This window comes from Dryobates pubescens, chromosome 27 (genome assembly GCF_014839835.1).
Source record: "Dryobates pubescens isolate bDryPub1 chromosome 27, bDryPub1.pri, whole genome shotgun sequence".
In the NCBI taxonomy this organism is placed as follows: domain Eukaryota; kingdom Metazoa; phylum Chordata; class Aves; order Piciformes; family Picidae; genus Dryobates; species Dryobates pubescens.
The window spans coordinates 2,879,123-2,905,062 of NC_071638.1; the positions used below are offsets into that span (position 1 = coordinate 2,879,123).

Below are 25,940 nucleotides of genomic sequence, written 5' to 3' on the forward strand. Positions count from 1 at the left end.
TCCCTGGGGATGACAGGCTTGGAACTGATAGTGCAGAGGATGTCTCCCAGTCCATACCTGAAAAGTCATTAAGTATTAATTTCACCTCTTTCTTCCCTCCACTTTCTCCTTCTGCATCTAAAATGAAATGGGGTTAAGTAGATGCTGTCCCATCAAGTACTGTTGAGCACAGCTCAGTAGGAGCTGGACAGAGCAAATACAGGGGTTTTTCCTAGTGTGGAATCTGCTTGGTGAGGACAGCCACCTCTGCCTGCGTTGAGTGAAGAACAACATACCACTATCAGTGGCAGATTGTAATGGAGACAGTGTCTGTGAGGCTATAAAGTTTTCTGTTTAGATCAAGAAATTTGAACCAACATTGGTAATATGAATTAGAAAAAATAAGTTATCTGAAGCTGTTCAGCTCAGTTTTTGTAGGAATGCTCATATTGTTTTATTCATTCATTCAGTGACTCCATTGCAAGTTTAACTTCCCCATTTAACTGCCCTTTTTAAGATCCATTGCATCTATTTACATAATTAGGGGTGGAAAGGGAACAGTAGACTTGAGAAGAATAGCTGGAAACTCCCCAGTTCTTAACTTTGTTGTACTCTACTCATAGCAAAGCCAAACTTTGATAGAACAGAATAGAATAGAATAGAATAGAATAGAATAGAATAGAATAGAATAGAATAGAATAGAATAGAATAGAATAGAATAGACCAGGTTGGAAGAGACCTTCAAGATCATCATGTCCAATCTATCATCCAACACCACCTAATCAACTAACCCATGGCACCAAGCACCCCATCCAGTCTCCTCCTGAACACCTCCAATGATGGTGACTCCACCACCTCCCTGGGCAGCCCATTCCAATGGGCAATCACTCTCTCTGTGTAGAACTTCTTCCTAACCTCCAGCCTAAACCTCCCCTGGTGCAGCCTGAGACTCTGTCCTCTTGTTCTGGTGCTGGTTGCCTGGGAGAAGAGACCAACATCCGTCTGTCTACAGCCTCCCTTAAGGTAGTTGTAGAGAGGCAGTTATTTTAGAGTAGTTGTAGTTGGTTTAGATAGTTGTTTTAGAGGCAATAGAAGCAAGCATTAAATAGGGTAAGTAATTAAAAGTAGTTGGAACATTGAAATGAGCTCAAGAGTGTCTCAAATCTGAATTCAATCTGAACATTTTCTTGTTCCTGTCTTGCCTTAAGAGGAATGGTATCTTTCATGTAGATGTATGTTAATACCTCACAGTCTTCAGTGCTGTGTGACTTTCAGTAGGAGCATGACTTAAACTCAGCTTTCCAGATAGTGAAACTTGGATGTGGAATGGGTATAGCATGAACACCAACCTTGTCTATACAGACAGTATGGGTGAAGATGTCATGAGTCAAAGAGGAAATAAGCTTGAGCGCAGCAATATGCTTTCTCAGAGGAGCTAAGGGAGAGACACTTCAGGTTACAAAAAGCATAATTGTATGCCTTGCTTTCTGTGCTTTAATTGTGACCTGAATGTAGAAGTACTTCTGGAAAGGAGTGTCTGAGAAGGCTTAAGTTGGTTGAAACAATCTGACAGATACGTGAGCATGCACATGTTCAAAGTGCTTGTAGGCAGAGCACTGTTCTCACACACTGCAGAAATAAAGCATGAAAAGTTTGAAAGCAGCCCACTTCTAAAACTAATAAGGAAAGCAAGCCTCTTTTCTTCCATGGCTGAATGCTGCAGGAGGACTGAAGCATTCCCTGTTAGGAGCTGAACACCACCTGCATTCAAGTATGACTTTCTCACCTTAGCTTCATCATTTGCCCTGTGCTGCTTCATTTCACTGCAGCCATGGACAAGTTACTTACTGCAAACCATATGTGATTTGACAATGAAGTTTCTCAGCATGTTTTGGGTAATGATGGGAGATGGAGGTAGCCCCAGATATCAGAAGATACAACCATTGCTTCAGGTCGCTGAGCTCCCCTTGCTTTGTCTTTACTGCCTCCTATTTTTCTTCACTAGGTGATGACAATTCTGGAAGGAAGGTGATTACCTTTAGCTGTTGCCGTATGCCTCCCTCTCATCAGCTCAACCACACCAGATTGCTGGAGTAAGTTTCTCTCAGTTTTCTGTATGGACTACTTTGCACTCTATATGTGAACTTTGATTAGCTTGTGTCTAGGTGAATGAGCTTTCACACAGAAATCTGCTCATAAAACATGCAGTGTTATTTCGTAGACTCATAGAATGCTTTGGGTTGGAAGGGACATTAAAGATCATTTAGTTCCAACTCTCGAGGCATTGGCAGAGACACCCTCCAGGAGACCAGATTGCACAAGGCCTCATCCAGCCTGGCCTTGAATACCTCCACAGCCACCCTGGGCAACCTGTTCTAGTGTCTCACCATCCTTACTGTAAAGAATGTCTTTCTAATATCCAGGCTAAATCTGCCCTTCTCAAGCTTAAAGCCTTTCCTTCTCATCCTGTCTCTGCAAGCCCTTGCAAAAAGTCCCTTCTCAGCTTTCTTGTAGGCATGTACAGGAAGGCCACTGTGAGGTCTCCCTGGGGCATTCTTCAGGCTGAAGTATTCACAGTATCACAGTATCACTAAGGTTGGAAGAGATCTCGAGGATCATCGAGTCCAACCTGTCTCGACAGACCTCATGACTAGACCATGGCACCAAGTGCCACATCCAGTCTCCTCTTGAATACCTCCAGGGATGGTGACTCCACCACCTCCCTGGGCAGCACATTCCAATGACGAACGACTCGCTCGGTGAAGAACTTTCTCCTCACCTCCAGCCTAAACTTCCCCTGGCACAGCTTAAGACTGTGTCCTCTTGTTCTGGTGCTGGTTGCCTGGGAGAAGAGACCAACCTCTTCCTGGCTACAACCACCTTTCAGGTAGTTGTAGAGGTCAATGAGGTCTCCCCTGAGCCTCCTCTTCTCCAGGCTAAACAACCCCAGCTCCCTCAGCCTCTCCTCACAGGGCTGTGCTCAAGGCCTCTCCCCAGCCTTGTTGCCCTTCTCTGGACACGTTCAAGTGTCTCGATGTCCTTCTTGCAAGTCTTGCAGCCTATCCCCAGAGGGCTGGAGCATGTTCCCTATGTCTTTGTGGCCCTTCTTGGGACCTGCTCCCATAGTTTCATGTCCTTCTTATGCTGGGGTCACCAGAACTGGATGCAGTACCCCAGGTGGGGTCTCATGAAAGTAGAGGGGGAGAATCACCTCCCTTGTCCTGATGGTCGCACTCCTTTTGATGCAGCCCAGGACACCATTGGCCTTCTTGGCTGCAAGTGCACATTGCTGGCTCATGGTGAGGTCTTTAAATTAGTTGTAAGGGAAATGATCTGTGAATGCTGTCTCCACTGCACAAAAAAGGGAAAGCCAAATATATTCAGTATAGTTGTTTACAATGTACAATTTGTTTTCAATCTATTGTTTACAGTAACAAGTTGTAGTTTGCAGCCATTAGGGCAAATGGATTCTTTAAAATCACAAAATATTTTAAATTGAGGGGAAAACAACACCACCAAGATTCATTCTTTATTACTCTGAAAAGCCAAAATGACATTGCTTGCTTGGCTGAAAGGAAGGAATTTACCAAGACCAGGCGAAAAGGGAAATCAAATGCATCTCTTGTAACTTCTTTGAAAATACAGAATCACAGAATGGTGTGGGTTGGAGGGGACCTCCAAAGGTCAGCTAGTCTATCCCCCTCTGCAATAGCAGGGGCATCCTCAAGTAGATCAGGCTTCCCCGAGACCTGTGCCACGCTGTCTTCATCTTTCAATTACTCACTCAGGAGCATCACGTTGGCAGCTGAACCTCTTCTTGAAAGTGTTAGGCTCTGCGGTGATGTGGAATTATTTGCAACACTGCCACAAGAGAAAGATTAACTTGTTAGATAAATACACTGAAGCAAACATGAACTTGCAGTCACTAGCTTTCTGTGCCAAATTAGCACATTTTCTTTCTCAGTTACTGCTATAAAAATCTCATCCAGTAAACTCTCTTAAAAGTAACATCTTTTCTTTCTCCTCAGATACTTGAAGTATACTCTGGACCAGTATGTAGAGAATGATTATACGGTTGTCTACTTTCACTATGGCCTGAAGAGTCTGAATAAACCTTCTCTGAAATGGTTGCAAACAGCCTACAAAGAATTTGACAGGAAGTATGTCTCAGCAAGATTTGGTTTGCTGTTTTGGTTGTGTAATGTCTGTGACTAACTTCCAAGGAGGAAGTGGATTTCCTGATCCGCCGCAGCTAGCAGTTCGTTTTGCCTCTGCGAATTCTGGTACTGGTACTGCTGCTGGCAGTTCTCTTCTAAGTGTCTTCTGTGCAGAACAAAGGAGTGGCCAGAGTGCTGCAGTGGTGATTCAAAGGTATAAAGGGAACAAAGGCAGGAGCCTTTCCTTTTGTGTGCGCTGTTTAACAAGATACTTGTGACACCTTCTGTGACATCATTCTTGATTATCTCACAGTCCTGTTTGAACTTTTGATCAGCCCAAGGCTAGGTTGTGTACAAAAAAGGAAAGGTTAGTTTTTAACGGCCCTTATCTCACAGGCTGGCATGTGTGAATTCCTGCAGGAGCTGCTGTGCTCCTGTGTGCCTGACCTTTGGAGGAACAGTGGCTGCAACTCATGCGTTGGTTGGTTAGGGTGTAGTCGAGATGAAAGCTTCTAGGTAAATAGCTTTTTAAAAGTGGAAACTATAATGTTCTGGTGTTTATTCTGTGGAAGTGCACAGAACCCAACCAAGCAGAAAGTTCATCTTGAAATGAGTAGGCCTTTTACTGGTTTGAAAGTTGTTACTTGGTTATCTATTGGCCTCAAGAGGGCAAGGAGATTGAAAGTGAAAATGTAGCCCTTTCCCTGAAAGTGAACACGCGTGTGTGTTGGGGGGATGGATCATCCACCCCATTTGAGAGCTGGAACAAGAAGCAAATCTAAGAAAAAGAAGCTATGGAAAAGATTCTTGGGTGTTGCTACAGAGGAGTGGGAGCAGTCCCCATGAAATACTCATACCCTCTTCTGAAAATTGAAGTTGAGATGTGCACACCACCTTTCTGTCATCTAGTGCCAGAGCTCACTCTCTCTTGAATCTCACCCAATAACGTCCTAAAACACTAAAACCCACTAAGCAAGATGAGGTTGTCTATAGCAGCCATCAGAGCAGCAGTAGGAAGCTGTCATCTGAAGCCTCTAAGTGCTTTCATTGTGGTATTGCTCTCCACTCGGCAACAGACCAGAGAAGCTCACTTTTGCTTTTCTCAGTGTGGTTAGTACAGGGTGTCAGGTCTTCCTGGGACTGGGTAAGAGAGAGGAAAGGCAAAGGATCTCATTTTATTTTTGGTGAGAGATTTGAAGTACAGTACTGGCTTTTGCCATACCCTGGCAATTCTCATTCTGTTTTCCTCCTGGGAGAAACCCAAGCCAAATTTGCAGTTGCTGTATGAGGGCAATAGCTTCTTTGCTACTCTTTGCCATGCCTATAAGCACACAACACAACTGTCATTTATGCCAAGCATCAGTTCTCTCCGTTCCCTCAGCTTGACCAAGCAAGCAAGACAGCAAAAGAGGCACAGGGAAAGCCTGGGCAGCTGGGCAGAGCTGCACACCCATCATTTTCATCCACAGGTGGAACTTCATAGCACGCTGTCATCAAGAAGCTCAAAGGAGTATTCACAATCCAACAGGGATGTTCAGCTGTAGTAGCCAGAGCAAAAAAAAAAGGCAAGCCCACAACCCGCCTTTCAGACTGTCTTCACATGTGTGTTTTGGGGTCAAAGGAAATGGAGGGCAGAGGAGATTACAAAGGATGCTGTTAATTGGAATAGAATAGAACAAACCAGGTTGGAAGTGACCTTAGAGATCGTCGAGTCCAACCTATCATCCAACACCATCTCATCAACTAAACCATGGCACCAAGCACCCTATCAAGTCTCCTCATAAACACCTCCAGTGATGGTGACTCCACCACCTCCCTGGGCAGCACATTCCAATGGCCAATCTCTCTTTCTGTGAAGAGCTTCTTCCTAACATCCAGCCTAAACCTCCCCTGGTGCATCTTGAGACTGTGTCCTCTTGTTCTGGTGCTGCTTGCCTGGGAAAAGAGACCAACCCCTTCCTGGCTACAACCTCCCTTCAGGTAGTTGTAGAGAGCAAGAAGGTCTCCCCTGCATCTCCTCTTCTCTAGGCTAAGCAACCCCAGCTCCCTCAGTCTCTCCTCACAGGGCTGTGTTCCAAACCCCTCCCCAGCTTTGTTGCCCTTCTCCGGAAACGCTCCAGCAAGTCAACCTCCTTCCTAAACTGAGGGGTCCAGAACTGGACACAGGACTCAAGGTGTGGCCTAACCAGTGCAGTGTACAGGGGCAGAATGACCTCCCTGCTCCTGCTGGCCTGATCCAGGCCAGGATGCCATTGGCCTTCTTGGCCACCTGGGCTCTAGCAATTTGCAAGCAAATGTTCAACAAGAATAGTTTCAAAACAGTGGCTCTCACTTTGAAGATTTACACCAGTGGCTCATCAAAGTCTTTTTGGCATTTAATTGTAGTCTGGGAAACTATGAAGCATGGCTTGTGTTCAATGCTTCAAGGTACAAAACAAACTTAAAATCAATACTTCAGTACAGCAACTCAGGTGTTGTGCTTATTAGCTCTTATTGTTGGCATTGGGTTCTTAGCCACAGTGGTGTCAGTTGCACAGGAATAGCTGTTTACTTGTGTATGATAATGGCTTTTTCACTCCAAGATGTATGGGCCTAATTAAAACTGCAAAGGAAAAAACTGTTTTAATTGTGAAGTCTGTCCATTTTGCCCTTCTTACCATAACCTGCTACCAGAAGGTTTTAGCAGTTCACCATGATTCTTTTCTACTCATTGTTTTCTAACAATGAGTGATGAGTACTTGGAAGAGGTGCTTCCTACTGGCAAAGTAATAAGCAACAATTTATATACCAGAGCAGGATATTTCATTATGCTTTTCTCAATTTAATTTTGCAGTAATTCTGAATAAGAGCAGAATCTTTTTGTATAGCCAGGTTTCCATTTCAGTTTCAGCCTCTTACAATCTATTTTGTGTGTATCGTGACCTGACACTGTAGAATCAAGCAAAGCTGGAATGGAGAAGGGCTTTTGTTTCATACAAAGGAGACCACACAATATAAAACATTGTGCAGTTGGCTTCACCTTTAGTAGAATAGAATAGAATAGAATAGAATAGAATAGAATAGAATAGAATAGAATAGAATAGAATAGAATAGAATAGAATAGACCAGGTTGGAAGAGACCTTCAAGATCATCGTGTCCAACCCATCAACCAATCCAACCCACCTAAACAACTAAACCATGGCACCAAGCACCCCATCAAGTCTCCTCCTGAACACCTCCAATGATGGTGACTCCACCACCTCCCCAGGCAGCCCATTCCAATGGGCAATCACTCTCTCTGTATAGAACTTCTTCCTAACCTCCAGCCTAAACCTCCCCTGGCACAGCCCGAGACTGTGTCCTCTTGTTCTGGTGCTGGCTGCCTGGGAGAAGAGACCAACCCCCACCTGGCTACAACTTCCTTTCAGGTAGTAGTAGAGAGCAATAAGGTCTCCCCTGAGCCTCCTCTTCTCCAGGCTAAGCAACCCCAGCTCCCTCAGCCTCTCCTCGTAGGGCTTGTGTTCCAAACCCCTCACCAACTTTGTTGCCCTTTTCTGGACTTGCTCCAGCAAGTCAACCTCCTTCCTAAACTGAGGGGCCCAGAGCTGGACACAGGACTCGAGGTGCGGCCTAACCAGTGCAGTGTACAGGGGCAGAATGACCTCCCTGCTCCTGCTGGCCGCACTGTTCCTAATCCAGGCCAGGATGCCATTGGCTAGTAAGTACTAGCAATGCAAGACAAAAGTAGTGATAAAATGCTAGAGGTAAATTTTACAGCTGAAATTTCCTAAATGTTCTTCAACTTGTTATTTCTGCAAGCAGAAAATAAAGGGAGATGCAGGCAGGTACATTTTTTGTACCACAAGTTGCCTAATTCCCCATCTGTCCCTTGGTGTTGAATCTGTGATGCAGCAAACACTGGCTAGGAGTATAAATTGTTGTCTTGACTTAGGATTGTATCATCCAAAGTGACCACTTTTTACAATGGAGTGTTTTTTTTTTTCTTTTTCCTTCTGCATTAGGTCTTTTAAAATGTATTTGAAAAGAATGCCATATAGTGCTCCTGTAACAATGCTTCCCATTCAGTTGTGGGCATTCAGCTCTACTGTCTGTGATATTCAAGAGTCTTCTGACAATTTCATTTTCTGTTCCTAGGTATAAGAAAAACCTGAAAGCACTCTATGTTGTACATCCAACCAACTTCATAAAGATTCTGTGGAATATCTTTAAACCTCTTATAAGGTACTTCACAGTTTATTCAGCACTTTTTCCTGCTTGGTTTAAAGATGGTTTGTTCTGTAATAAATTGCTTTTAAAAAGATTTGAGGTAAAATATGTCTGGTAATGGCACAATACCCATTTAATTTGTCTTAAACTAATGAGTAAGGTGAGCTTAAGATTGTGTATGACTAAGAGAGTTCTTTCTAAGAAGAGGAAATAGTAATTCATAGTAGTTTCACTGGTATATTAACATAAATATCACTTTAAAACATAGTTATTCTGTGAGCTACCAATGGCTTTTTTTGTCCTGGTTGACAGCACTTCACCCAATACAACTGGGTCCATGACTGGAGTTACTAGCTCGTAGGGTAGAGAGAGTAACAAATGGTTAACCTTCGCTCTGATCTCAAGTACTGAGATGAATAGGAATGATATTATTTGTGTGGTCAAAGTTAATGCATAAGGCCTGAAGTGCCCATAAGAATTTGAGATGGAAGGTACAATGGTGAAAGTGGATATATTTTCCTGGTCTGTTATTTTTGTTTGCATGGCAAAACTTGATGCCAGCTACAAGGAAAGGACACCAATGAGTAGATATGGCTAAGTGCTGGGATGGTTGGGCTTCTCAGTTTCTGCTCCTGAACTGCTGCTGTTTACAAAGTAATTCTGGCATTTTGCAGATTCTGGTATGAATGTCCCTCAGGGCTGGAGGATTAAACAGCTGAAAATCTCCACTGCAGTAGCTTGCAATTGATTGATTTCCTGACTGATAGCTAATTAATTAGAAAGGGGAAGTTTAACTTGTTGACAGATCAAGTCATGTAGGAAGCATGTGAAAATAAAGAAGTGGACACAGCTAAAAATCATTCCAGAATATGCTGATCTTGAAACAAGAAGACTTAACTATAGATCATTAATGTTAACTGGCAGTCAAATACATGCAGAAATCCAGGACATAGAACCATGACGAGAAAAGTGTGACAGAAAGAGGACGGCCAATAGCTGATGGTGCCTCAGGAGTGGGGATGGACTTTTTTTGTTGCTGTTTTGGTTGGTTTTGGTGTGCGTTGTGTTGGGGTGGGTTGGTTGGTTTGTGTTTGGGGTTTGGTTGGTTGGTCTTGGTTTTTTTTCCCTTTTTTTGCTCAGTATTTGCTGCAGAATGAGTGTGGAAAGCTTTCTAGAAAAACAAGAATTGACAACAACAAAACCCCCAAACCAAGCAAACCAGGAAAAAAGGCTGGGTGGCTGTTACAGCACTTAGGTGAAACTGACCTCTTTATTAGAGGCAGCTGATTGCTCCTTAGGCGTAGCTCAAGGCAAGCAGGTTTGGGGTAGTTTTCAGCCTGTGAATGTTACTACACTCAGTATAGTCAGATGCACAGCAGGTATGCTCAGTCTTACATAAGAACAGTTTACAGATGCCTGTTCCAAATGCTCATTTTCTCAGCATCTTACTATGTCTGTGTAAAGAAGATGAAAACTTTTTTCTTGAAGCAGTATGAAACACTGACAATTAAATTCTTGTTTACTGTGTGAAGATAGAATAGAATAGAATTAACGAGGTTGGAAAAGACCTTCGAGATTTCAAGTCCAACCTACCACCCAACACCATCTAATCAACTAAACCATGGCACCAAGCACCCCATCCAGTCTCTTCCTAAACACCTCCAGTGATGGTGACTCCACCTCCTCCCTGGGCAGCACATTCCAATGGGCAATCACTCTCTTTCTGTGAAGAACTTCTTCCTAACCTCCAGCCTAAACCTCCCCTGGTGCAGTTTGAGACTGTGTCCTCATAAATGAATGATGCTGATAAGCTTAAGCATTTGCAGCTAGCACTGAGAATTCAAGCCAACACTTGTCTTCTGGGATGCATCATTTTTTTTGACCTTCTGAACACCCTGATTCCATGAGGATTCCTGTTTGCACTCATCTTTTACCACTGTGTACCTGGATACTTGCTTTGAGTCTAAGTTAGTAGCACTTTTCTCTCTGTTGTTAATATACGTGACTAGCAGAAACAAAACTTCGTGTACTCTGGAAAGCAGTTGCAAGGATGAGTAAAACTCTGGAAAGGTTCATAAGCCAGAAGGAAGAATTTAGCTGAAGTAAGGAGATAAAAAACCCCAAACCTTTATATTCCTTAAAGCCATTGGATTGCCAAATGCTCACATGCATTTGTGTTTTGGGTTGACTCAAGTTTGGGTTTGTCAGCTAAGGGAGAACATAAGAAATGAGTTTTAAAACTGAAGTGTGGCAGTGCCCATGTAGCATCCCTAAATTATGCTCTCAGGAAAGACTGAAACTTAACATTGTTAATTTACTGCATAATGCCATTTCAAATGTGTTCACAGTACCCTTTTCTTCCAGTTTAGACTAATATTATCTTAGCATGCCATGCTTTTATGTAGTGTCAGTATTAAACCAAAGCTCACACAAAGAAGGGAGAAAAATCCTCTGTGCTTTCTCGTTCCTGGAGCTACTGAATTACAGCCCAGGTTCATTTTTCGATAGTGCTTTCAATAAAAATAGCATCAAACATGCATTTATTTTTCAGAGGTCTGTAAGTACATTTGCTATCTTTTCTACATGGCCTAAGTACTTTTACATGAACATTGTGTTTGCTAAGGACTGGAGGAATGACAGCTATCGGAGTGAAGAACAAAAGCATGCTTGTATTGGAAAGCATTTAAGAAAATGTAAATAATTGAAATTGTTCAAGCTCCAGATGTTAGTTCATCTTCTTTCTAGTCCCAAAAGTGATGAGCAAGGAGGGGATTTGTAAAGGCAAATATGTGTTCTCCAAGCTGCAGGAGTAGCACATTCCTGTGCGTGAGGTAATGTGAGCAAAGTGTGAGCGTAAGATCCACCTTCAGGAGGCGATGGTGGTGATGTGCGGGGTTCTGTGTTAAGCCATGGCATAGGTAAGCTGTTGAGATCCCAGGCTGTTTTGAGTAAAAGACACACTGAAGAGGTCTGAAATTACAACGTGCCCAGACTGATATCTGTGCCTCATCACAAATCATTTGCCTGTTAGCAAAATTGCTCTAATTTCAATGAAGAGCTTCTGAAAGGCCGAAGTGACTTCTCTTTGTACCATCTCCCACTAGAGGGCGAGTGTGCATGTGTATTCAGAAATCCTGGGATAAAGTCCTTAAAGCAAAAGACTTTTTCTCCTGTTTTCTTATCAAAGTAAGCTGTGGCAGAGTACACTTGTCAAAAACACCTACTGTTTTGCTTGATACTTCATTAGGGAACAGCTATTTGGTGTTGTGGAAAACCAGGGAATTATTTCAGACCATGTGTTGCTGGTCTTTCTTTGAACACCTCAGCCTGTTCTGGCTGAACCTCAAGACCTAAGTAGTGATGCTTGGAGCTTCATCTTTGGAAGGCTTTTCCCTACAACTCGTAGGGCTGTTTTCAGATAGCTTTGGAAGGTTATGTTTAGTCACTGACTCAGAAAGGAGTGTAAACATCTTGTGACTGAAGGAAGACATTGGGCAGAATTTGGTTGGATGTGTTAAAATATTGTTTTGTTATTTTAGCCTGTGGTATGCCTTCATTACACACATGCCAGTAGAAAATAACCAATTAAGATGTGACAGATGTGCCTTCTGATAGACTTTATAGCCCTGCTGTATAACATAATACAGGTCTTTGCCTGCTTACATCTTGTGCTGGAAGCTGTGCTCAGGGTGGTCAAACACCTCTACAACAGCCCTATACTGCAACACCCTGCTGTTCCTAGATGCTCTCCAGCCCTTTTCAGAACAGATAAAGCTGTTGGTCCAATAATTTGTAGCATCATAGTATCAGTCAGGGTTGGAAGGGACCACAAGGATCATCTAGTTCCAACCCCCCTGCCATGGGCAGGGACACCCCACACTAGAGCAGGCTGGCCAGAGCCTCATCCAGCCTGGGCTTAAACACTTACAGGGACGGGGCCTCAACCACCTCCCTGGACAACCCATTCCAGGGCTTCACCACTCTCATGGGGAAGAACTTCCTCCTCACATGCAGCCTGAATCTCCCCACCTCCAGCTTCATTCCATTCCCCCTAGTCCTATCACTCCCTGAGATCCTGAGAAGTCCTTCCCCAGCCTTCTTGTAGCCCCCTTCAGATACTGGAAGGCCACAATGAGGTCACCTGGGAGCCTTCTCTTCTCCAGACTGAACAGCCCCAACTCCTTCAGTCTGTCCTCATAGGAGAGGTGCTCCAGCCCTCTGCTCATCCTCATGGCCCTTCTCTGGACACCTTCCAGCACAATTCAAGGGACTATCCAGACTTTGAGAATCTTACCTATCACTTATTGCTTTATAGTTTGTGTCTACAGTCGCATTATTTTGTCTTTTGGTAGGGAGGAGTACCTAGATAGCACAAGCTTTGTTCTGATGGCCATGTAGTGTTTCCTCCTAGGCTAACAGTTCTTTTGGAGAGTTTTCTAATGCTGCATGAAACCTGCTTTTCAGTGGCTTTCAAAGCAGTGTTTTTCATATCTATGCAAATCACAAAACATTGGGATGGAACTCAGTTATTTTTATTCAAATCAGACTCTCGGGCTGCATTGTATATGTTTGATCATATGAAATGAAACACATCTTAACTCTCCTGCTGCTTCAATTACAGGCTAATTTTGAGTTGCAGCAACACTTACATTTTTGTAATAGAAACTAAACCCTTTGTAAATGTTCCTCCCACACTGATTGTTATACTCCTTTGTGATATTTTTTTTTCAATTGTTGTTTTTTTTTTCTTTTATTTAGCCACAAGTTTGGGAAAAAAATCACCTACCTCAACTGCCTGAGTGAGCTGAGGGAGCACCTCAAGTACGAGCAGCTAAATATTCCTCAAGAAGTCATCCGGTATGTGGAAAGATTCATATACATCATCTCACCTTTTAGAACAGGACAGAATGAACCAGGCTGGAAGAGACCTTTGAGATCATCGAGTCCAACCTGTCACCCAACACCATCTGATCAACTAACCCATGGCACCAAGCACCCCACCCAGTCTCTTCCTAAACACCTCCAGTGATGGTGACTCCACCACCTCCCTGGGCAGCCCATCCCAATGGCCAATCACTCTTTCTGTGAACAACTTCTTCCTAACATCCGGCCTAGAGTTGCTTCCTGTTCACTGTATTCCAAGCAGAATCTAATTCTCTTTCTTCAGTGATTAAAAGTCTAATTTACCTGTTAGTGCTTGGCTGGATTTCACTCTGAAAGCTGCATCAAAGATGTGATGAAGCATGTCAGGCGCTTAAAGAAGAGAATGTGATATAGTTTTCTACAGGTTTGGAACATCTCCCTCTCAGTTGTGGAGTGCATTCTTATTGTGATTGCAGTTTCTGTGTGGGTGTTACAGCAAAGCCAATCCATATGTCATCATATGCTCATGAGTAGTGTGTAATGTCCATGGACAAAAAAAGAAATCCTGACCTCCTTACTTGCATATTGTGACAGATTCAATTACTTCCTTTTGCTTAAAGTATTCCCAGCCAGCTAAGTGTTGATTGATTTTAAACTTTATGGGTGCATCTCGTGTTAGCAGCTCCAGTGCTTTTTTATTGTGTGTGTGTGTGTGTGCTAGGGAGGGGTACTGGAGAATGGGCAGGAGAGAAAAACAGAGAGAAATGCATGGGGCTGGAATTGTCAAGTGCCAGTATTAGTATCAATAACAGTCTTTTAGGCACAGCACTTTACATGGAAATGCTTTGATGTACTGACAGGAAGTGATTTTATGTCACTGCTGAATGAAAGTCACTGGAAGCTTTGATTATGACTGTTACTGATGCCTGGTGGGTTTTTACACACTTTTTGTGTAAATATGGAATAACATCAAATACCTTACAGCTCTAAGGTTATAAATTACATTGCATGGTTGCCAGAGAAATGGAAGTTGTATTTTGAGTAGCAAATAGGTTTGAATTTTGCTGTTAAATTGCAGCGTGTTCCTATTTTTTGGACCCATTTGTTACCATGCTCCACTGACTGAAACAAAAGAGCTCTTTCTGTGTCTTGCTTAAGTGTTCTGCCACAGATGCTACTTAACAATTTCCCTAATGTTTAAATTAAATACATTTTTTAAGACTTGCAGCATTTAAAGTATTATCAGGAGAGATCAGCATCACGAGCAGTACTGCTAGCTGTTCAAATATATAGTCTGTCAGCCATGGTGAACAGAAAATCAATGATTTCTTGGGTTTTGCAGACATGATGAAAACCTTCGGAGGAAGCAGAAGGGAGAGCTGCCACCTGTCGTTAAGGTCCCTCCGCCACGGCCACCGCTACCTACCCAGCAATTTGGAGTCAGCCTGCAATAGTAAGCCATGAGATTTCTTAAAGTGCAAGATTTCTCTGCCCTGCAGCCTTCTGTGATGTGCAGCCTCACCAGGCAGAATGCAGATGTTGTTTCTATTACAGGTTTGGTTTCTCGTTCTTTCTGAAGGCCACACTACTATGAGGCTAGGCAGTAGTGTTTATGAATGCAGGACAGGTCTGGCGGTCCCAGTGACCTTCCTGGTCCTCATGTTTACAGTTGGTTAGCGATCATGTGGCTGCACAGCTGTGGTGGGTTGAAAGGCTGATCCTTCCCTACCTCCCACCAGGGCAAAAAATGAGACTCACAAAACAGATTGCAGAAGTGGTGGAAAGTTTAAATGGAAAAGCAGTGAGTGTTTTACAGACAACCACAAGCTCAGTGACAAAAGGAGATCCCAAAGCATACCCAGAAGCATCCCAGCACTCTCCTCTCCCCACCTGAGGCTACACCCAAAACCCCCAGGGCTCTTTCTCCTCCTCTGCTCCCCTCCACTGTTAGGCTAATCTCAGCTGGCCAGATCTGAGATTGCCCTTCCCTCTTCTCCTCCAGGCATTAGGCCTAGCCAGGCCCCAAGAGGCCTCGAAGATGACTCCCTCTCCATTACCTGATAGGAAGCATCTCCATAGGAGTGGTGAGGGAAGAAAGAGGAAGTGCAGGACTCTGCAAGTAGATTTATAGGGAGCAGGACATTATGGGATGAAACACGCAGCTTCCTGTGTCCACTCACTGGGCTGGACCCTTGGGACACCAGAGGTGTGCCTTAAGTGGCAGCAGCAGCAGGGGGGTCACCCATCCCAAACTGCTGCAACAGCTTTTCTCCCACTGCTCAGAAATGTGTTCATATGTGACAGAGCCCCAGCCTAAAGTGTTACCTGGTGGATGCTGGCAATGTGAAAATGTTTTTGAGATAGCAAAGGCCAGAAGCAGAGCTTCAGTTTCCAAAATGGCTGCTCAACTGGATGGTTGAGCCTTTATATATTGTTGTTTTGTTGCTGACATATTGTTCTGATGAGGGTTTTATGAAATGAATAAAATCACTCTCTTCCAGAAATGCCCTGACAGCTGTTTACACAGATTACAGCGCTGTGTGTGGTAGAAAAAACAATTTACTTTACACCAGGAAGGGGATGGCAGTAGCACTTGCAAGACTGAATTTTGGTTAAGGAAAGAGGCCTCCACAAAACAAAAATAACAAACCCACAAGACCTCCTAGCTTCCTGCCCACAGTCATTTTTGTCATCTTCCTGTGGCGTCCTTCCCCAAATCAGCTAAGGAATATCGGTCACGTTCGGCGAAGGCAATGCAGGCATTTGTCGAGTCTCCTCCCACCCTCAGTCTACTTTCTGGTCCTAATGATTCAGCTGTAAATGAGATATATAATATCATTTTCCCCCGGTTGAATGTTAAGCATTATTCCTCTGTGGAAGGCCTGAAATTAGTACAATCAGTATCTATTGTGCAGGAGCTACTCTGACATTAACTTTTATGGTACCTCTTTAGAGTTCAACCTAATGCTTGAAACATGGCTAACTGGCTTCCCTAATTGGGAGAATATCTGGGTGATATCAGTAGGTGATTAAAAAGGACTATGTTTTATGCCACTGCTGCAATAGTAAAGCCAGGACTCATTGCAGGCACACTGTCACCTCCAGCCCAGCTTGACTGTTCAAGTAGCTGTGTCAAACTTCTTGCAGACTTATGCAGTCAGACAGCATGTTGTGTGCCACTCTTGCCATCTGCTAGTCATATTTGATTTCTCTGGCTGTGCCTGAACACTAAACATTGTTTTTCACTGGACTGCACATGGTGAAGGTGTGGTGGTCACTCTTCCAGGCTCTGCCACTTTCCATCTGTGTTACAGTCATCAAATCATGTCCTTGCCACACGCCTTAGGAAAATCTAAGTATAAAAGGGGTGACTACTTCATGAAGAGCTTGGTTTTGGAGAGCTGTGGGTGGAGAAACACCAGGCAAGGCGTTGCTATCATTTTTGACCCAGAGATTTAGTGCAAGCAATGGAGATGCTGACAGACAGATGCCTTCCATGTGTGGGTGCAGTTCACAGCACTCAGATGTCCAAAATGGGCATACATGGGGATATTTGTTCCTTCTCTTTGCCCCTCCTTGTCCAGATTTCCTCTTGCAGAAGAGATGTTGTGGCATTACCACTTAAAACTTACAGTTAAACAGGCCCCCTACAACTTCTCAGTAAGAGATAAAGGAATTAATTTACACTGTGTGAAGAAAGGTAAAGGAGGAGAGGGAAAGATACAGGTTGGGAGCTTTTAAAATCTGAACCCCCCAAAAAGTATCAACTACTTTTTATCATGAATTAATTGCTTGTGTTAATATCCTCTCTTTTACTGTTCTTGATGGGCTGTAATGGCAAAATGGTGAGGCAGGTTTGAAGTTGTCTTCTAGGTGAGGCTTTCCCTTGAAAGGAAGAGAGGTACTGGGAGACTGATTTCTCTAGGCTTGTGGGAGTGTGTACTGTGTATTTCGTTAGTTAGTGAAAAAATGTGCTATCTTTGTCTTCAGGCTTGAGGTTTCAACAGATTCAGGACTTCTGGGAGAATGAGTTTTAGTCAACCTGTAAAAGGGTGGTGAATGGGATTTGTTCAAAGCCCCCATAGGTGACATAGTTTTGCTAAGGTGTTTGATAATGGGATCCCAGTGACTTCTAGCTGTGGAAGGTGATAATGCTGTAGCCTTTCCAATGCACCTTCCTGAAAGGAGCAGGCAATGCTCCCTCTGGTAACACTTTCTCATGTGACTTTCTTTCTCAGCTTATATTGCTTAATACCTTTGCTTTCCAGAACTGTAATTAAAAACTGGAAGAGTAAGAAGCATTGGTTCAAAATATCTCACTTTTGTCCATCAGGCATGGGGAAACCATTTTGTTAGCACAGCAAAATGAAGCTCAAAGCTGAAGGAAGTTTCAATCTAGCCACTGATGAATGGGTGTCTTGGAGCAATCTGTTAAGTCATAAAGACATTTTTAACCTTGTAGAGTCAGATTTTCAAGTTTCCATAATGCAACCTGGCATTTTAACATCATGGACAGTGTGTGAGAGTCTGGAGTATAATTCTTTGAAGTGTAATCTATACTGACTTTGGTTTAATTTACAAGTGAGCTGAAGGACTTGTTATGAGGTTAGTTGAAGACTTTTCTTTCTGATGTCACTGCCATACACTCAGGATGCAAAAGCTTAATTTAAAATGGCTTGCTTTAGATCTCTCTAATTCCTCAGTGTTAGCCTAATTTCTTTGTGAGGAGGAAAAAACTAAAGCACACCAAGCTGACTTCATATTAAGCTTTATTTACATTTACTTGGCTGGGATTTAAGTGTGTACTTTCTTAGGCACAGCTCTGAACTGGCACACCTTCCTCATTGTGAGCTCATGTGAGGACTTAACATTTGGTCTGCAGCTAGAACTTGAGTCTAGTACCACATTGTCCTGGTCCGAAAGTTGTCACTGAAACTAATCTTCCCTATTAAATTCCTTATGACTACATACACAGAGCAGACTTCTCCAGTTTGCTAAAGGACAGTCTTTCCCATAGCATTTCTGATCCCTGGCCTGGATTGCCAGGTTGCCAAATTGCAACTGTAGTGGTTTGAGCTCATGTTAAACCCTATGTGATTTTCTTGAAAATACAAAATAACACAACTGGAACCAATGTTCCTGAGGGTATGGGAGAGGAGAGTCCTCCTGGGGAGGATTTCCCACACTTAATATTCCAGTTGCAGTGTAATAGGAGTCCATGCTCAGAGTAGGCAGGTATTTAAGAACATGTAGCATAGAGTGGGTGAGACAGAGTGAACATTCAGTGTTTATTATGTCCTTCTCTAACTTGATAATTCAGGCAGATTGTGTGCAGATAGTGTGAAGGGAGTAGCAATTGTAATGAGCCAGTTGATAAGTTTATCGAGACTCGTGTTAAGTCTCCATTAGAAGACAATAGCTGCAGGTGGCAAGGAGCAGTGTTAGAGCAGGACAAGCATACCATGATAGAATAGAATCGAATAGAATCGAATAGAATAGAATAGAATAGAATAGAATAGAATAGCCCAGACCAGGTTGGAAGAGACCTTCAAGATCATCGTGTCCAACCTATCATCCAACACCATCTAGTCAACTAAACCCTGCAACCAAGCATCCTGTCAAGCCTCGCCCTGAACACCCCCAGCGACGGCGACCCCACCAGCTCCTCAGGCAGCCCATTCCAATGGGCAATCACTCTCTCTGTGTAAAACTTCCTCCTAACCTCCAGCCTAAACCTCCCCCAACGCAGCCTGAGACTGTGTCCTCTTGTTCTGGTGCTGGTTGCCTGGGAGAAGAGACCAACCTCTGCCTCACTACAACCCCCCCTCAGGTAGCTGTAGAGAGCAATAAGGTCACCCCTGAGTCTCCTCCTCTCCAGGCTAAGCAACCCCAGCTCCCTCAGTCTCTCCTCCTAGGGCTTGTGCTCCAAGCCCCTCACCAACCTTGTTGCCCTTCTCTGGACACGCTCCAGCAAGTCAACCTCCTTCCTAAACTGAGGGGCCCAGAACTGGACACAGGACTCAAGGTGTGGCCTAACCAGTGCAGTGTACAGGGGCAGAATGACCTCCCTGCTCCTGCTGGCCACACTGTTCCTGATGCAGGCCAGGATGCCATTGGCCCTCCTGGCTGCCTGGGCACACTGCAGGCTCATGTTCAGCCTACCATCAACCAGCACCCCCAGGTCCCTTTCCACCAGACTGCTCTCCAGCCACTCTGACCCCAGCCTGTAGCACTGCCTGGGGTTGCTGTGGCCAATGTGCAGAACCTGGCACTTGGATGTGTTCAATCTCATGCCCTTGGACTCTGCCCATCTGTCCAGCCTGTCCAGGTCCCTCTGCAGAGCCTCTCTACCCTCCAGCAGATCAACTCCTGCCCCCAGCTTGGTGTCATCTGCAAATTTACTGATGATGGACTCGATGCCCTCATCCAGATCATCAATAAAGATGTTAAAGAGCATGGGGCCCAGCACTGATCCCTGGGGCACATCACTGGTGCCTGGCTGCCAGCTGGATGTGGCACCGTTCACCACCACTCTCTGGGCTCAGCCTCCAGCCAGTTCCTAACCCATCGCAGTGTGCTCCCATCCAAGCCATGGGCTGACAGCTTGGCCAGGAGTCTGCCATGGGGGACGGTGTCAAAGGCCTTGCTGAGGTCCAGGTAGACTACATCCACAGCCTGCCCCACATCCACCAGGCAGTCACCTGATCATAGAAGGAGATCAGGTTGGTCAGGCAGGACCTGCCCTTCCTAAACCCATGCTGGCTGGGCCTGATCCCTTGGCCATCCTCTAAGTGCTGTGATACTTTCTCAGGTATAGTGTCCCAGCTTGTAGTGATCATACACTGGCAGAGGAGAGTACTACAGTGCTATGACAATGATCTGATCCTCACCAGTAACTGTCACATATTGTGATGATGCAGCAGCACTATTCTTCTGATCTTCCAGTAATGCTACCTTCACACATAAAATGTAGAGCAGCAGGAATTGGCTACTTGGAATCCGTCCTTGCCAGTTTGTGCTGCATGCCAGGGTGAAAACCAAAGTTTTTATTCTAAAACCCACTAGGAAAGATTTTATGTTACAAAAGGCAAGGAAAAAATTGGAGGACCCTCTGCTTATGTTGGTCAGATGAGTGCAATTAACATGCATGAGAGAAGCTGCATGAATGTGCAGCACTTTGGAAGAACTGCTAATTGATTGTATGGACCAAGAGGTGTCATTGTCTTCTGCTGTGTGTTCAGCGAGCTCCTCTGACCCCCTGTTGTTGTACCTGCCTGCCTCTATAATCAGGGAAGGCTACAGCTGAGCTCCAGCACAGAGCTGACCTTGACTAGCTATTGACATTGTTGTGTTGTCTCTGGTAGGTTTTTAAAATCTCAAATGAGCTATCTGTTGTGGGAAGACAGGAGATGGTTTGCTTTCTGTCTGTTGCTGTGGATGGGGAGAGGGGGCAGAGAAGATGTACAGAATTGCCACAACTCTGCAGCTTTTGCTTGTTGAATTGTTATCAAAAACATTTCAGGGTGCTTTCCTTTTGGTCATAATCTTTCTGCTTGTGCATGCTGTGCATGCTTGAATGCATTCCAAACCAAAGCTCAGCATGTCTCAGCAGGGAAAAAATGAAAAGGAAAGGGAAAGCAAAGAAAGAGAAAGATTATCAGCCCAGAATACTTAATGACACTTCAGAGCTGCACGTAAAGGCCTTCTCGTGCTATCTGTCTGCTGTCCAGAAGTGAGTAATTGGGTATCTAACATGTTGCAGTAACTAATCATACATCCTGCAGCGAGGGGCACTCATTCTTCGTGGCTGCTATGTTTATCAGGATAGATCCTTCTTGAATCTGACATCTTGTTGCAATAAGATTCGGATCTGTGGATCAGTTGCAGAGAGCTGCACTTTGGGCACTAAGCAGAGATCTCCCATTTCAAACTGCCCCTTGGAGTGCCTGATCCTCCAGTGTCAGTTTGCATTGTCCATCCTAAAGCACAGCTGCTCAGCACATCATCCTGAACAAAGCAAGAAAAATGCAGATTGCTCGACAGGGTCCACACAGAGAGGACAGAGGTGTCGTTTCATTGATCTCTGAGCTGGTCTGATTTACATTAGCTGCAGTAATGTCCTTACTGTTTTCTGTCACCTCAGGTCCAGTAAAGGGAACCCAATGTCCCACGTTGTGCAGTACAGTGAAAATCTGCATCCCAGCTTTCTCCAGCGCTGCAGAACTAGAGCAGGCCTTTGCACGTGACTTCCAGTGAACATCCTACTCTCATTTAAAATGCCATTTATCTTGAGGACTTCTTTTATTGTTCTGGGAATCTTTCCTTCAGGGGAAACAGGAACCCTGTAGAGAATGGCAGAAGTGCAGAAATGGCTGTCTTTTTTCACCTAGAAAAAGGAAAATGATATATAGGTTATATTATTACAAATTATAGCCTAGTTATTTGTCTCACCTCTCTGACAGATAAACCAGTGCTTGGCAGGAGCAAGTGCTGTAAATAATCAGTTTGGTGTTTATACACTGAAGTGACATACACATGTATGGGTAACAGTAATAATTAGAAAACATTTAGAAGAGCTGCTGTGTTCCTGTTGGGTGCCTCTGGAGTGAACAGCTCTAAGAAAGCAGAAACAATCAGTGCAGCTTCAGAGGGGGACTGAGAATGGGTTCCATGAGCTTCAGGTGTCCATAATAAAGATGTAGCTTCCAAGCAAATTAAAGTCCTGATGGTGTTTCCATTGAAGTGAATTAGGCCTACAACTAGTTTTACTAAAGGTTGCCCTGAATGTTCAGGCTATTGATCTGAATACATGAAACACAATTATTTGACACAGAAGGAGGCTGTTATGAGTCCCCTGTTAGAAAGGCTAAAATAAATGGGGAATGGTGGGGAGGGAAGGAGAGCGTCCCATATCTTGATCTGCTGCAGGCTTTTCCTGTTACCCCTGGCATCCTTGATACTGACATCATCTCCCAGCCCCTTCTCTTGGTCAGTGCTGTGTGGGGAGGATATAATTTTACTGAGGATTTCCACTGGGCATACTGTGCAAAGAACCACAGAATCACCTGGTTGTAACTGATTTTCAGATCATTAAGTCTTACTGTAACCTAACATCTCCTGTGCACAGCTGGTAGACCATGTCCCTGAGCACCTCAGCCAAATGTCTTAAACACCTTCAGGGACAGCGTGAGTCCTCCCCGTGAGGAGGAAGGAGTGGCTGAGGTGTGTGATGGAACTGACCACCACACCCATCCCCTTGCCCCCTCTGCTGCAGAGTGGGAGGATGCAGAGGAATTAGAAGGGAAGTCTGGGAAGAAGGGAAGGGTCAGAGTAAGGTGTCTTCAGATTTACTTGTATTTTTCTCATTTCCCTACTCTAATTTGATTGGCAATACATTAATTTTCCCAAGCTATTCTGACATTAATTTTCCCAAGTCTATTCTGACCATGATGGTTATTGCTGAGTGATCTCTCCCTGCCCTATCTTGACCCATGAACCTTTCAATATATTTTGTGTCCCCAGCCCAGCTGAGTAGGGGAGTGACAGAGCAGCTTTGGAGGGTGCCTGGCTTCCAGCCAGAGTAACCTGAGCTAGTGGCAGTAGGTTAAAACTGTGTTTAGGTGTTGTATGATGAGCTGCATATATTTTCTGTGGATCAGCTGCAATGTTTGCAGCCTCTTACGATGCAGTCACCTCTGTGCTGATTTGTGCAGGTGCTTTAGGGTTTGCCAGTGGAGCTGATCACCTTCTAAATATCAAATGTGAAATTGTATACAAAAATATTTGTAATATCCTACCAAATCTGAGATTTTTGCAGTTTATCAGTGTAAAACTGCAGCACAGTACTCAGGAGATACTGACCATGCCTTTTGTTAAAACTATGGACTGCCAAAGACTACTTCTTGTTTTTTGAGTAATAATAATGAAAATAATTGGAGAATTTTTCTTCTGCTGTCTAGATCAAGAAAATTCTATATTTGATTTTGCCTCAACTGTTCCCTCATGAAAGAGAAAGAAATCTCATTTTCTGGGAATCATTCAAAGTGTTAATACTCTCACTGCTCCGCTTTGCCTTCTACATAAATAGTACAATATCCTTTTAATTATACATACACTGTGGCGTGAAAAGAGACGAGTGACAAAGAAAAATCTACATGATAAAAGGCTCCTAAACTTGCAGCATCCCTTGATCAAGATTTATTCTGAAGCATTTGCTGCAGACTCCTCCTTTGTCTGCCTTTAAGCCGTCTTGAAACCCTGTTCCACCAACAGCATGCAACCAAATCCCATCGGAGTCGCCACCACCCCCACCGCTGCGTCGTGGTTAAGCACAGCCTTGCTGGGGTGTGCCAAGTGAGGGGAACAAAATTGGAGTGAGAGTAATCTCAGGCTGGGGCAAAGTTAGTCCTTACCATCATTCTGCTGCTCTGGCCTTGGCTCCCTTTCAGTTACAGTTAATAGCAGCACTTTTTTGTTACTCAGAGCTGTTGCTGTTCTATAGCTTTGCTCGTGTCCTGGATTGAGTTGAACCTGCTGCTGTTACTCATACCATGCTTCAGTCAGGCCAGCTTCAAACAACAAAAAGTGCTGTCTGGAGCAAACTGTTATGGGGCTTGAAGTTCAGATTACAGTGTTCCAGTTGCTGCTTCTGGGTTCTTGGGTGTGGATTTTGTTTTTTTTTCTGCAGGCATGGCAGTGGAATGGGTAGCAGTTGGGTAGCTGCTGGGTTTGGTTTTCTGTTTCATGCTGGTCTTTCCCCTGTATTTCACTGTGCTTTGTCTGCAAATAGGCTCAGTTAAGGTAACCATTCTTAGATTAATTCTTACTATTCTTAGATTATTCTTCTTAGATTATTCTTCTTAACTCTTATATTCTTAGATGGATTAGATTACTAGCTAAGGCAATTGTGAAAATGATATCTCATGTTATATTGAACTTCTGTCTCAACCCCGAGTTGTGTGTGTTACATTTTCCCACACTTTTGTGTTGGGGGAGCAGGCAGGTTAGCTCTTGTGCTAAACCATTGCAGCTGGCAAGAAGAAAGCATCTGGAGTCTCTCTGACTAGAGGTCCAGGTCACCTGTTTCAATGGCTGGTTCAGCACCTGTTCAGAGTTGTGGAGGACTTTTGGTTTTGGTGCAGGTACCAAGGCGCAGGCTCCTTCATTTGTAGATTTTTAACATCTGCTTTCCAGTGTCTCTCAGGTTTTTGCTGAGACTGCTTTGTCTTGCCTTGAATTCCTTGTCTGTAAATGTCATCTAAAGGCTATTACTTTTTTTTTTCTCTTTTCCTGTGACAGTATCAAGGACAAATATAAAGGCGAATTAATACCCCCAGTAATGAAGGAAACTGTATCCTACCTTAAAAGAAAAGGTGAGTTTTGTGTCAAAAGGGGATGTGTCTGTCAGAACAAGGGCAATAGTATGAAGCTATATAATACTCAGTGCCTGATTGATTGAGCAGTTTACAGCTGCACAGGATGTGATGAAATCCTGAAGACTTGAGTGGCAATTGGACACTGCCTTGAGATCATTCATGGACTGGGAATGCTTAGTATCAGATAATTGTCCCACTGTGGGGGGAAAAAAAAAAGCACAAAAATTGTTTGACTTTGGGGTTAGATTAGGGAATAGCAAATGAAATAATGTGCCTCAACATACACATCATCAACCTGTATCATATCATAAAGTTGTTTTGCCTGGAAAAGCCCTCCAAGGTCATTGAGTCCAACTGTCAGCCTAAGACCACCATGGCCATTAAACCATGTCCCAAAGTGCCATGGCCACATGTTGGTTTTAAGTAGAACTCCCAGTAAGAATAAATGAGAACTTCTGGTTAATAGAATTAGTGGCCATAAAACCTCATTGAAAAAACCCTGTTTTGCAGGAGTAACCCACAAACAGCCTTCCCTTCACAAAGTACTTTTATTGGCATTTACAGACCCTTTGACTGCAGTTCATGTCTACAGTTACATTATATAGATACACAAACACCCATAGTTCAGTGGGAAGCGCCCACATCTGAGTTCCTTGTATTGCATGTGTGTATGGAGCAAAGAGAAGGCAGACTTGGAGCCTCTGTCTCTACCACAGAGCTCCCCAGTACAAACCTGACCAACACAAAGGATCAAATATCAGGTGCCATCTGTAGGGTATTTCCTACACAGTGACAAAGAGGAGAGAGGGAGAAATTCAGAGGTGTGCAGGGAGAAATTCAGAGGTAAGGCTGCAGTCTTTAAATTCCTTTCCAAGTGTAATGGATGTTATGTTTTGATCCTCAATGTAAGGAAATCACAGCAATGTTTCCATAGCCCTTTGTGCTCCAAGGCTTCAGAATTTCACAAATGGCTGCTAACCAATCTGTAGCCTAAGTACACTTCTCTTGCAGTGACAGAACAGAAAGAGAGCATTAACTGAGTTATGTGGCTGGCACAACGTTAACACAGTGGTAGAGCTCTGGGAATGATTCCTAAGATCCTTGAAAGGCAAGAGTGTGAATTTTTTAATAGATGTGTCAAGTGAAGAAGATTAAGGCCTTTTTTCTGTTGTTTTGGGGGGAGGGGATTGTTGGGTTTGTTTGTTTTAAGAGGGAAACCACTGGTGTTTAATATGTCATTAAGTTTGGTTAATGCTTGGGCAAATTTTGAGGAGCAGCATGATTTTTGTTACAACAAAAACTAGACTCAGGTTTCTATATTGCTGTTAAATTTGTTTTGTCTGAGGTTTTCCTCATTTA

General features: G+C 43.8%; 1 protein-coding gene across 1 annotated transcript in view; it reads left to right on the forward strand.

Annotated features, from left to right (window-relative positions):
- Positions 1–25,940, forward strand: part of ARHGAP8 (Rho GTPase activating protein 8) — a 61,762-nt gene that overhangs the window by 12,756 nt on the left and 23,066 nt on the right. The window contains exons 3-8 of the mRNA XM_009896322.2: positions 1,985–2,072; positions 4,008–4,139; positions 8,272–8,358; positions 13,102–13,200; positions 14,549–14,659; positions 24,505–24,578. Coding sequence (XP_009894624.2) covers positions 1,985–2,072; positions 4,008–4,139; positions 8,272–8,358; positions 13,102–13,200; positions 14,549–14,659; positions 24,505–24,578 — 591 coding nt within the window. The remainder of the gene's footprint in view (positions 1–1,984; positions 2,073–4,007; positions 4,140–8,271; positions 8,359–13,101; positions 13,201–14,548; positions 14,660–24,504; positions 24,579–25,940) is intronic.